Source organism: Polypterus senegalus, chromosome 1 (assembly GCF_016835505.1).
Source record: "Polypterus senegalus isolate Bchr_013 chromosome 1, ASM1683550v1, whole genome shotgun sequence".
In the NCBI taxonomy this organism is placed as follows: domain Eukaryota; kingdom Metazoa; phylum Chordata; class Cladistia; order Polypteriformes; family Polypteridae; genus Polypterus; species Polypterus senegalus.
Window position 1 is genome coordinate 85,197,554 of NC_053154.1, and position 13,505 is coordinate 85,211,058.

General features: G+C 40.0%; 1 protein-coding gene across 3 annotated transcripts in view; it reads right to left on the reverse strand.

The window, feature by feature from the left end:
- Nucleotides 1-13,505, reverse strand: part of LOC120528501 (CREB-regulated transcription coactivator 2) — a 269,051-nt gene that overhangs the window by 45,765 nt on the left and 209,781 nt on the right. For all 3 annotated transcript variants that reach the window (XM_039752689.1, XM_039752695.1, XM_039752681.1), the window contains one exon: nucleotides 10,815-11,320. In XM_039752689.1, coding sequence (XP_039608623.1) covers nucleotides 10,815-11,320 — 506 coding nt within the window. The remainder of the gene's footprint in view (nucleotides 1-10,814; nucleotides 11,321-13,505) is intronic.

Consider the following 13,505-nt stretch of genomic DNA (forward strand, 5'->3'; position numbering starts at 1 on the left):
TGAATTAAATCTGAAAGTCTGCACTTCAACTGCATCTGAGTTGTTTCATTTAAAATTCGTTGTGGTAATGTACAGAACCAAAATTAGAAAAAAGTTGTCTCTGTCCAAATATTTATGGACCTAACTGTAGTACCATGATAGCTCCATACACTTCCACTTTTCCTGCAATGACTTTTTTGAAAAAAAAAAATTTCTGTTTGACCTTAAAACCAGGACATCACAGCTACATTGACGTCTTCATTACTTGAAAACCACTGTCCACAGAGAGATTTTTTCAAAACTCTGAAGAGGAAACAATCGGAAGGGGGCCAGGTCAGGACTGTAGGGAGGATGGTTCAGCTGCTGGAACCCACATTCTCAGATGGCAGCCTGTGATTCATGTGACTCGTCAACTGCTGCACAGTCATGAAGAAGCTTGCTTGATTCACACAAGAACACTCCTGATATTCTGTCTCTTGGAATGTTAGACTTGCACTGAGCCACAACTATGCATGTGTAACCTTGAGACATGTCACAAAATACCCAGACTTGTTTTAACATCCTTGCTACTTTCTTTCATACTTATCTCATAATGTACTACTGCCAGGTATGCCAGAAAATTGATAAACTGGCTGCAACTTGTTCAAAACACAGCAGTAAGAATCTTAACCAAGAATAGAAAATCAGAAAACTTTTCATTAATATTAACATCATTACATTGGCTGTATGCATCTTTTAGGACTGAAACTTGTGAATTCATTTTCCCCTCAATGATGGCAAGCTGTCCAGGCCCTGATGCAGCAAAGTAGGCCCAAAACATGATGTTCCCTCCACCATACTTTACTGTAGGGATGATGTTTCGATGTTGATATGCAGTGCCCTTTTTATGCCAAATGAAGTTCTGCTTGTTCCTCCCAAATAGTTCAAGTTTGGTTTCATCACTCCATAAAACATTTTCCCAGTACTGTTGTGGAGTGTCCAAGTGCTCTTTCGCAAACTTCAGGCATTCAGCAATGTTTTTTGATAGCAGTGGCTTCCTTCTTGGTGTCCCGCCATGGACTTCTTTCTTGTTCAAAGTTTTGTGTATAGTTGATTCCTGAACAGAGAAGTTAGACAATTCTAATGACTTCTTCAAGTCCTTGCTGTCACTCTTGGGTTCTTCTTTACCTCATTGCTGACTTGCCTTGTACTCTTGGGGTCATCTTGGCAGGGTGCCCACTTCTAGGTAGAATAGCCACAATATCAAATTGTCTCCATTTATAGACAACTTGCCTAACAGTAGACTGATGAATATCTAAAATCTTTGAGATGACTTTGTAACACTTTCCAGCCTTATGTAGATTAACAATTCTCGATCATAGCTCTTCAGACAGCTCTTTTGTGTGAGGCATGATTCCCATCTGGATATGCTTCTTGTCAAAAGCTCAAACTCAAACTTTACAGTGTTTTTTATCAATCAAAGTAATTCTAGGACACACCTCTGAACTTGTTTCACTAAATGGACTCCAGGGGCCTCATGCATAACACCATGCGTAGAATTCACACTATAACATGACGTAAGCACAAAAGCTGAAATGTGCTTACGCACAGAAAAATCCAGATGCAGGAATCTGTGCGTTTGCCAACTTCCGCGTTCTTCTACTAAATAAATCCCGGTCAGTGTGAAAAGTAATGCTCGCGCATGCGCCTGCTGTCCCGCCCCAACTCCTCCCAGAATTACACCTCTTTGAATACGCAAATCAATATAAATAGCCCTTAAGCTCAGCGTTCTGTGAAAAGACAATGACAAAAGCAAGAGGGAAAATGGAAGAATTTTAGAGAATACCAAGTGGAGGCAAGGAAAAATGTACTATTTTTTGGTTTAAACAGTGGTATAAACAACAAAAGGAAGCTGATCGAGTGACATAGCGTGTTGGACAAACTTGAATGCTCAAGTTCACAAAGTCGCACAGTGCCCGAAATAAAAAAGCACAGGGAATGCATAGGGAGAGACTGAATACTTGCAGAAATCATTGGCACGCACAAACCGAAAGTTTGCCGAACTTTTTTGCTCATAAACCGTTTTGTACCTGTTATGAGACGTTCGTGAACCGAGATTCCATTGTATAAAGAATAATTAGATAGAGAATCATTTAGCATTTGAAAAGTAACGCTTTAACACTAATGGAAAGCGAGGACATACACTTTGATTCCTTAGGAACTAAGCATCTATTTTAAGTACAGGTAGGCGGCTAACATGAAAGCATTGAAGAAAGGGGCTCTATACTACATTGACAGGCATCTAGCAAGTGAGTGTCAATAAGGCACAAGCAGCAGTTGAAACAGATAATAGAATAAGTAAATAACTAGTGGCTGATATTAGTAAGTGAGTTTTCTCAGTAAGCAGTAAGGTGCAAAACATTTTATTTGATAGAACAGGCAAAAGGGTTCATTAATAGGAAGGAATATACTGTATACTGTGTAAGTGGACAGCTTCAAAGTGAGAAAATAATAAGTAGGGCCCAAGGTTGAGAAAACAGACGAAAGTACTGTTTAATAAGTTAAAAGATAGATGTATACCAAACAGTCAAGGGGTTGAGTATTACAGGAGCTCAAGGGGCTAGACTGCCATAGTTCCTTATTCTATTAATTTATTCATTTTAATAAATTAATTTAAATAATATTAAAAATATTAAGTTAAATTTAATAAAAGTAGTTAAGCAGTTTTAGTGATGCAAAGCCACATTTTAAGAATGAAGTGAGTGCAATACAAGTCCTGTTAGAAGTTGGACATTTCAGAGGATGTCTTGAAGGAGCCAGTCCTCTTTAAAGGCTACATCTGCAGGAGGTGCTAGCTCATCCATAACGTTGAGCTCAGGGTTGCTGAACTGGGGAAGAAGTTGACTGGCTTGTGTTGTAGTAGAGAACTGGTGGACCTGACCCATTTGTCCTTTAGAGAACTAACGTGCACCCCTAGGGTGGCGCAGAAGGAGACTTCAGAACAGAAGTGAAAAGATAGGTGGATCATAAATTGCAAGGCGCAAGGCAAAGGGTGCACACTCTCTCGGATCATCAACACGAGAACTGGAAGTGTCAAACCATTTTCATGTCCTGTAGCCAGACAGTGCCCCTGAAGACTCTGATGTGGTAGTCAGGCATGAATAGCTCCAATGGGCCACCTCAAAACCAGTCCCCTTAAACAGAAAGATTGTGATAATTAGGGACTCAAGCATGAGGAGGACTAAAGCGCGGTCTTGCCCAAAGACAAAGAGTCTCGCACAGTATGTTGCCTTCTGGGTGCTGAGGTGGGAGATCTCCCAGGAATGGTTGATCAGAGCGGGTATAAATCCGGTTATCATTGTCTATGTTGGAACAAATGACATAAGGGCAGGAGGTCACTTCTGTAATTCAAATTTAAAAAAATTTAAGGGGAATTAAAATATACAAATAAACCTGGAGCCTACCCCAGCAGGTCTGGCTGCAAGGCAGGGAAAATTCCTGGTATGCAATATACAGTATATGACATGGCTGATGTTAAGAACAAAAAGAATATGATATTTCCACTATCTAATTTGAGAGAGCGAGAAACTGAAACCACCACTTCCTCCAGGAAAGCAAACTCAGTCACTGTCAGGCGCCCCTTCAATGTAATAGGAAGCACAGCATAGAGAGAGGTGTGTACATTGCAACAGGTACAGATGTCGTAAATGTAGGAAAGACGATCCTTGGATGTCTAGAAACTTTTAACTTTTAAATTTGATGACTGTATATAGCTTGGAACTGACCTCTCTGTACTATTCTTTCCTGTGCCTGTCCTGGAGTACAAAAGAAACACCACCATGCACCAAAAAGTGGAGACTGGGCAAGATCAGAAAAAAAATGCTGTCACTGATTACAACCGCAAGAAAGCATGCAAATGAATATGAATAATATGAATAATGTTGCATCAGTGCCTCAATGTTTTCCAAAATGTACTATACAGGTCATAAAATGAATTATTCCAAATATCATATATACCTATGTCTCTGTTTTTTTTTATCAGTGCAGCTTTGACATCATGGACCATCAGGTGCATACTAATTCAGCATAAGCAGGAACACTAAATAAAACTGAATTAAAAAAATTCAGGTGACAATGAGATACCAAAAAGGCATGAAACCCCAGCATTTGTGTGTCAGCTTTTATCCCTCCAGATCTGATAATTTCCAGTTCCATTGCCTCAAAACACCACTCACATCTACAGTTATTCCCAGTTTCAGATAAAAATTAACAGCGTCAGATCTGGGGCAGGGGTTGGGTGTTGTATCGTGATTGTGACTGAGAGAATAAAAGTTAAAAAAAAAAAAAATCACTACCATTTACAAGTACTATAAATTTACAGTGGCTGTTACAGACACAATTCAAATGTATGTTTTTATTGTATAATATTAACAATAAGAGCAACTAACTACTTAAAATGGTAAATTTAAAAGGAATCTGGTTTCGAGCTTGCAACCTCTGGATTAGCCTTATCATCTGGATAAGGCAGTTCTTACCACTGCACTAAGGAAGCTGCCATATTGTACTTGCACCTTTTGTGAAAGTGTTTATTTGATATTTGGACATCAGCCTTCACACATTATACAGTTCATGTCTACATTTTGTCATTTATTACTAAAACATTAAAAATGTTTCTGTTTTAACAATGTGTTTACATAGGATTGTTGTAGACATGGAACGCACATGAAATTATTTCCCCTATACAACTCTAGGTAGCTCACTCCCAGATAATCAAGGCTTGAACTGGGAGAACTTCTTGTCCTTTCTGCGGCAGTGGGAGGGATGGAATATTAGGCTGCTTGCTGCTTGTCTTGATCAGCACATTTACAAGACAAAAGACACTGACGGAGAGGTGCGAAGGGATTTAACACTAGAATTACCAAAGCCTACGAAAAAACTTGTAGATCCTGCCCACCTTAAAACCGTTCGCACCTCTCCGCCAGCATCTTTTGTCATCTAAATGTGCTGATAAAGACAAGTTGCAAGCAGCCGGCTATTCCATTGCAGAACGTTCACTAAGTTTTCCCAGCTCATGCCTTGATTGATTATCTGGTAGTGAAGTGGAGTTTTAGAGTGGAAATAATAGATTGTTATTTGGAACACACACATTTCATGTGTGTTCCGTTTCTACAGTAATCTGTGTAAACACATTGTTAAAACAGAAACTTTTTCATATTTTAGTAATAAATGTTACAAAATGTAGACATAAACTATAAAATATGCGAAACATGAAGTCCAAAGATCAAATAAACACTTTTACAAAAGGTTCAAGAATGCTACAATAGCTTCCATGGCGTACTGGTAAGATTTGCTGACTCAGAGCGCAGCAAGCTTACCGTGCCTCACAGACCCGAGTTCAATTCCCCGCTAGGGAGGAAATGTTTTTTTTTTCTTTATAACATTCACCGCTCTGCCTGCCTGAACTCCCTGTCTATCTATATAAACTGCTCAAAAAAATTAAAGGAACACTTTGAAAACACATCAGATCTCAATGGGAAAAATAAATCCTCCTGGATATCTATACTGATATAGACTGGGTAATGTGTTAGGAATGAAAGGATGCCACATCGTTTGATGGAAATGAAAATAATCAACCTACAGAGCCCTGAATTCAAAGACGCCCCAAAAATCAGAGTGAAAAAATTATGTGGCAGGCTAGTCCATTTTGCCAAAATTTAATTGCAGCAACTCAAACTTGTACGCAGCACTTTGTATGGCCCTTGTGTTCTTGTATACATGCCTGACAACATCGGTGCATGCTTCTAATGAGATGACAGATGGTGTTGTGGGGGATCTCCTCCCAGATCTGGACCAGGGCATCACTGAGCTCCTGGACAGTCTGAATTGCTACCTGGTGGCATTGGATGGACCAAAACATAATGTCCCAGAGGTGTTCTATTGGATTTAAGTCAGGAAAGTGTGGTGGCCAGTCAATGGTATCAATTCCTTCATCCTCCAGGAACTGCCTGCATACTCTCACCACATGAGGCCAGGAATTGTCGTGCACCAGGAGCCACTGTACCAGCATAGGGTCTGACAATGGGTCCAAGGATTTCATCCTGATACCTAATAGCAGCCAAGGTGCCTTTGTCAAGCCTGTAGCGGTCTGTGTGACCCTCCATGGATATGCCTCCCCAGACAATCATTAACCCACCACGACAATCATTAACCCACCACCAAACTGCTCATGATGTTACAGGCAGCATAATGTTCTCCATGGCTTCTCCAGACCCTTTCACTTCTGTCACGTGCTCAGGGTGAACCTGCTCTCATCTGTAAAAAGCACAGGGCACCAGTAGTGCATCTGCCATTTCTGGTATTCTATGGCGAATGCCAATTGAGCTGCATGCTGCTGGGCAGTGAGCTCAGGGCCCATTAGAGGACATGGGGCCCTTGGGTCACCCTCATGAAGTCTTTCTGGTTGTTTGGTCAGAGACATTCACACCAGTGGCCTGCTGGATGTCATTTTGTAGGGCTCTGGCAGTGCTCATCCTGTTCCTCCTTGCCCAAATGAGCAGATACTGGTCCTGCTGATGGGTTATGGACCTTCTATGGCCCTCTCCAGCTCTCCTAGAGTAACTGCTTGTCTCTTAGAATCTCCTCCATGCCCTTGAGATTGTGCAGGGAGACACAGCAAACCTTCTGGCAATGACACGTATTGATGTGCCATCCTGGAGAAGTTGGACTACCTGTGCAACCTCTGTAGGGTCCAGGTATCGCCTCATGCTACAAGTAGTGACACTGACTGTAGCCAAATGCAAAACTAGTGAAGAAACAGTCAGAAAAGATGAGGAGGGAAAAATGTCAGTGGCCTCCACCTGTTAAACCATTCCTGTTTTGGGGGTCATCTCATTGTTGCCCCTCTAGTGCATCTGTTGTTAATTTCATTAACACCACAGCAGCTGAAACTAATTAACAACCCCCTCTGCTACTTAACTGACCAGATTAATATCCCATAAGTTTCACTGACTTTATGCTATACTCTGATTAAAAAGTGTTCCTTTAATTCTTTTGAGCAGTATAGTTTACTAAAAATGTGCCTGAGTCGTTTCAATCAATATCAATATAAACTGACTTTAAATTTATATATTCAGGAATGAGGTTATATATTCTGACGCTGATTTTATATATTCAAGTTTTGACTTTATATATTCTGGAATGACTTTATATATTCCGAAAATCATTGTAATTGCCTGTTTGGCACCCCATAGGCACTGTATAATAAATATATAAAAAAACAGCTAAGGGGATAGATATATAGATAGATAGGAAGGAAAGGCACTATATGATAGACAGACAGGGAAGCTGCTATATAATAATAAAATTACTGTTATTACTATATAGATAGACAGGGAGTTCAAGCAGGCAGAGCGGCGAAGGTTAAAAAGAAAAAAAAAAAAAAAAAGAACATTTCCTCCACAGCAGGGAATCAAACTCGGGTCTTTGAGGCACGGTAAGCCTGCTGCACTCTGAGACAGCAAATCTTACCGCTACGCCACGGAAGCTGTTGTATCATTCTTGAACCTTTTGTGAAAGTGTTTATTTGATCTTTGGATTTCAGGCTTCACACATTTTATAGTTTATGCCTACATTTTGTAACATTTATTATTAAAATATGAAAAAGTTCATGTTTTAACAATGTGTTTACACAGAGCTGGGAGAAGTTTGTGCACGTTCTAAGTTGGTGGGGGCATGGAATAGCCAGCTGCTTGCAGATTGTCTTTATCAGAACATTTAGAAGACAAAAGATGCTGGCGGAGAGGTGCGAACGGTTTTAAGGTGGGCAGGATCTACGAGTTTTTTCGTAGACTCTGGTAATTCTAGTGTTAAGATGGGCCGGATTTACAAGTTTTTTCATAGGCTTTGATAATTCTAGTGTCAATCACCTATTGTTCTGCTCTCATTCTCCTGTGCAAAATGTGTCTAACAATGTCAGCATCTTTGTTGCTGAATCCTTTCGATCAAGACACGTATGGGTCCTTTTAAGCTCAAGAAACAGGACTGGAGAAACTGAGACAACTCAGAAGTTGTCTGCTTTGCTAAATATTAAAGGCTTTGATACTGAATAAAGCTTGACTGCTGTTCTACCAAGTGCCAAAATAAAAAGGTTTGTTTGTTTGTTCAGTCCTCTTGTGTCTCTCTTTTGTACAATGCAGCAACCCAGACGTGACAAGTGGAATCAAGTCGCATGTTACACAAATGGATCCTCAGCAGCAAGCTGCTCAACAGGCATAGGGCATTCTGTTTCCTCCATGCCCAGAGGATGTAGCTCTGGTCTAGGTTCCTATTTTGACTATTGCCAGGGATATGCCTCAGAAGATGATACCTTCGGATGACCTGGAATACTTCCTGTATTGCTTTGAGCGCACTAATACTCTGATGCATTAGGACAGAAGAAACAGGGCTACGATCATGGTTTCTGTTTTGTCAGGCAATGCTCAACAAGTTATTCAAAATATCCCTCTCGACAGGATTGATGATTATAACTACTTGAAGGAGAAAATTCTTCTTCACACTACTGTGAGTTCCCTCACTAAGGGTCAGAAGTTCCAGGTCTGGCAAACTTATCCTAATAAGAGGGAAGGTCCAGGACTTTGTGAACCTTATTGGAAGCTGATTCTGCGGTGATCCCATGAAACGTTTTATAGTGAAGCTTGCTACAGATGTTGTGCTTGCTAGAATAAGGAAGGACTTTTGTGAAGAAATGTTCAAAAATTAAGTAAAATGCTTATGCACCTGACTAGAAGGTTTGAGGGTGTCCAAGCCAGCTGGAGAGAGAATGGTTATCCCAGCCTGACCCCAGATCCCAAGTTGCTAGTTCATCTGTGTCCATATTTTCTCAGGGTGTTCAAGGTTTTTCTTCCTCTACAGCCTCCCACAAATAGATGGGGCTATGTTTGAAATCTTCTTCGCCCGGAGCAACCTCCTGCACAGAACCCTGCTCCAGTCAGTCAAGTTCTAGCTCAAGTTGAAGTTCCCAAAGCTCTGGTGATCCCTGTGGAGGCAGTGGTAAACCTGCAACTTTATGTGAGCCCAACTGCTTCCACTGCATGTAACCTGGCCACATCACAGAAGAATGCTGTCTCTCACTGGTTCAGTCTGGAACTTGGCAGAGTGTTGCTCCAAGGCTCCATCCAAGTCAGTGAAGAGGGATAATTTTTGTGTCACCGTGTACTGATGGACTCTGGAAATGATCACTGTGATTCCCCGTGACTTGCTCCATGGGTTGCATTGCAAAAGCTCAGAGCAGGTGGACATTCATTGTATTCATAGGTATGTAAAACAATACAAGACTGCACTACTACTAATTAAATATTGGGGATGGTTTGCAGAGTTTGGACTGCGGTTTTGGACACTCGCTCCTGACCTATGTTGCTCAGAAAACAGAATGGCCTTTTCCCACAAATACTTAGAGTTGCAAAGCACATCTTTCCTCCTCAATGACTCTGCCTGTAAAAGAAATAGAGGGGATGGTTGCTAACCAAGCTGATCTAGACGCTGGCTTTGAGACTGAACCTGATTTGGCCAGTGTTAATGGAGAGGGGAATCCTTCAGTCTGCTGGGAGATGGCTGATAAGGCTGCAGGCTGCTGACACTGTGCCTTCATCTTCTTCTGTTAGTAATATAGGGATGGGAATTTAGGGTGCAGTAGCTGACGTGCAAGCGGAGTTCATGCATTTGTAACAAGAGGACTGTAGCCTGGAGTTTGCATTCAATCAAGCTCACTTAGTTGGGTGTAGGATACTATAGAGAGCGAGATGCACACAGTTTGAACACTCCATATTTATTGCTTAAAGGGGGCTCCCTGTTTTGTGAAATTTCACACCTGGCCTCGTTGAACAACTTGATGTTCCTCTTTCGTGGACAGGGAATCACACATTCACATGTTTCGTGTGGGCATCTCAAACCAAAAAAAAAATGAGAAAACAAATTTTTCAATTATTTTAATCGGTAAATATGTAGAATTAATTCTGTAAATCTTATCCTGACAAGTCAGATTGTCTCCACCCACAAACCTTTGTGAATCCCTTCCATCCCAATGCCAATTTTATCCATGTCTCTTGGAAGGGTTGGTTTAGATATTTTTGGTCCACTACTTAAGAGCAAGAATGGTTACCAGTAAATACTCAACGAAGTATATTATGCTACCAGCTATCTTTACGTGGACCCTTTGCAGAAGGCAGATTCATAGGCTGTAGCGAAGGCTTTGTCTGAACCTTTTACTTGTATCGATATATCCTGGACTGGTCAGGGTAAAACATTAATTTCTCAGGTGATGAAGGAGCTATGTAAGAACCTTGCAAGCTTGACTGCTTATCATTTGAACAAATGGACTGACAGAAATGTTTAATAAAACATAATAAAAAAAAAAATGCTCACTAACTTTCATGTATACATTGTTTTGAATTCTGAGCATGAAATGAAAGGTGAATTAAATAAATTTGAACAGATTTTACAAAAACTGTAACAGAAAAAAAATAAAATGTATGAAGTAGTTTTTTAAATATTTCAAAGGGGGTTATTGTGGCCCCTCTTAACTCCAAATAATAAAGTCAATCAAGAATTTAGCAAATATATGGTATGTTTTTTAATGTGAACTAAAAAAGAGCACAATAAATTTCTCATAACGGTTAAAAAAAATCAGAAATATAGATATATAAAAACTTTCAAGCAAAGCTTGCTTCATAACTGCAAGAGTTCAAAATGATTCATATTAAAAAGTGAAGACTTGCTTATTTAAAATCTTTGTTTTTACAGACTGTAAGATTTCATTTAATAACATCTTTGTATTACTGCAAAGGTTGTAGGATTCTTACCTGAGTAATTGATGACAACGTGGGAGAAATGGTGGGTGAAAACTGTTTGGAATGATGCCTTCTTGAGTCTCCTCCCATGGGGAGGACCAAAGGACTCAGCTGTGCCCGTCTCCGTGGTGATGTGCTGAGTGAGGAAGGTACAGCTGACTGCTGTTGGAGGGAGGCTTGACTCTGTACTGGGCCAGTCATCATCAAGGAGGTGTAGGTGGATGCAGTGGAGTCTACGGAGGAGCTGTTAGTAGATGTCTGTAGGGGATGGCTACCAATGGATGAGTTGCTGAGGGAGGTTCGCAAAGAATTATTGCTCATTGATGAATGGTGAGACTGGTTGCCAAGAGCAGAAAGCTGAGAAGAAGAGCTGCTTCGCGAGGAGAGCAGGGAGGGGTTGCTCAGAGACGAGTGTAAGCTGGTGGTCTGGAAAGGCTTGTTACCAAGTGAGGCTTGCAGGTTAGGGTTGCTAAGTGATGACTGAAGAGAAGAGTTACTCTGCAAAGGGATGGAGAGTGCTGTGGGAGCAAAAATAGGCATTTTTAAAAGAATTAGTTAAACAGTAAATCTGTATGGCTGTTATGCAAGAAAACAACTATTTGTATATTAAAGTGACTATTTTAATTCAATGGAATCTACTAATTTTCAAAATATTAACCCACTGAAAACATGGAAATCTGAATACTGCCACTACTGTATTTAGTACTTACTGAGAAACAGCCTTTAATGACAATGCAGTTAAGTTTGTTGAAACAAAAATAACAGATGGAATTACCATAAATTACTATGTAACTGTTTAAAAAAGTAACTATTCAATAAGTGAAATTCAAAACTTAACCTTAAATAACAGTACTTGAAGGAGAAAAACGCTGAAACAAATATAATGACACATTTGGAGGAGAAATTAAATAAACCCCACTCATAAAACAAAACATTAACAGACTCTACAAAAGAGAAAACTGGAAATAAGCTTTAAGGAACTGGCACAAAGAGGTCTAAGGTACTACAGTACCTGTATAACTACTAACAAAGTTTAACAATAAATCATACTGTAATAAATCAAAAATGCAAGATTCACTCATCTCTAACCAGAAAAAAGAAAAACAACTGCAACTGTTTATAGGAAGTGCAGTTTCCTGTGTGGTAGACCACATTAATGTGTACTTTAAAGACTGGAGAAAAGAAAATGAGGGTTAATTTTCTATCTGATATAGGACAACAAATGCTTTAATTTTTAATTTAGTGCAAACCAATAAAACAACATAATTCTTCCAACACATGAAAAGTCTGGACAAGAATAAGCCATTTAGACCTACAGTGAAGAAATGTGCATAAAAGATATTAAGGCTCCCAAGGTGTTACTTTCAACTACACCATTACAGTCAAAGTAAAAAGTATGTGAACCCCTAGGAATTATCTATATTTATGTTTAATTCCCATATAAAACATGGTTGTATCTTCATGTCAGTCACAATAATGAACAAACAGTCTCCTATAACTAAAGATACACAGATTTTCAGAGAATTTTTGACCATAGTGAATAAATCATTCAAACTGTGAAACTGAAGGTTGGAAAAAGTAAGTAAACTCTAAGCTAGACTTTTTAAAATGGTCACTGCAGTCAGAATTTAGCACACCTGGAGTCCATTTAATGAAACAAGTTCAGAGGTGGGGCCTAGAATTACTTTGATTGATAAAAAACACTGTAAAGTTTGAGCTTTTGACAAGAGGCATATCCAGATGGGAATCATGCTTCGCACAAAAGAGCTGTCTGAAGAGCTACGATTGAGAATTGTTAATCTACATAAGGCTGGAAAGGGTTAAAAAGTCATCTCAAAGATTTTAGATCTTCATCAGTCTACTGTTAGGCAAGTTGTCTATAAATGGAGACAATTTGGTATTGTGGCTACTCTGCCTAGAAGTGGGTGCCCTGCCAAGATGATGCCAAGAGCACAATGCAAGTCAGCAATGAGGTAAAGAAGAACCCAAGAGTGACAGCAAGGACTTGAAGAAGAAGTAATTGGAACTGGCCAACATCTCTGTTCATGAGTCACCTATACACAAAACATTGAACAAAAAAGGAGTCCATGGCAGGACACCAAGAAGGAAGACACTGCTATCAAAAAATAATATTGCTGAACACCTGAAGTTTGTGAAAGAGCACTTGGACATTCCACAACGGTACTGGGAAAATGTTTTGTGGAGTGATGAAACCAAAACTGAACTATTTGGGAGAAACAAGCAGAACTTCATTTGGCATAAAAAGGGCACTGCATATCAACATCAAAACATCATCCCTACAGTAAAGTATGGTGGAGGGAACATCATGATTTGGGCCTGCTTTGCTGCATCAGGGCAATGGGCAGCTTGCCATCATTGAGGGGAAAATGAATTCACAAGTTTATCAACAAATTCTCCAGGATCATGTGAGGGTGCCTGTCCATCAACTTAAGCTCAGAAGAGGCTGGGTGATGCAACAGAACAATGACCCCAAACATCGCAGCAAATCCACAGCATAATGGCTTCAGAAGAACAAACTCCGCCTTTTGGAGTGGCCCAGATCTCAATCCTACTGAGATGCTGTGGAATGACTTGAAGAGAGCCATACACAGAAGACAACCAAAGAATATGGAAGAGTTAAGGCAGTTCTGCAGAGAAGAATGGGCTAAAACTCCACCCGCACGATGTGCAGGTCTGACCTGC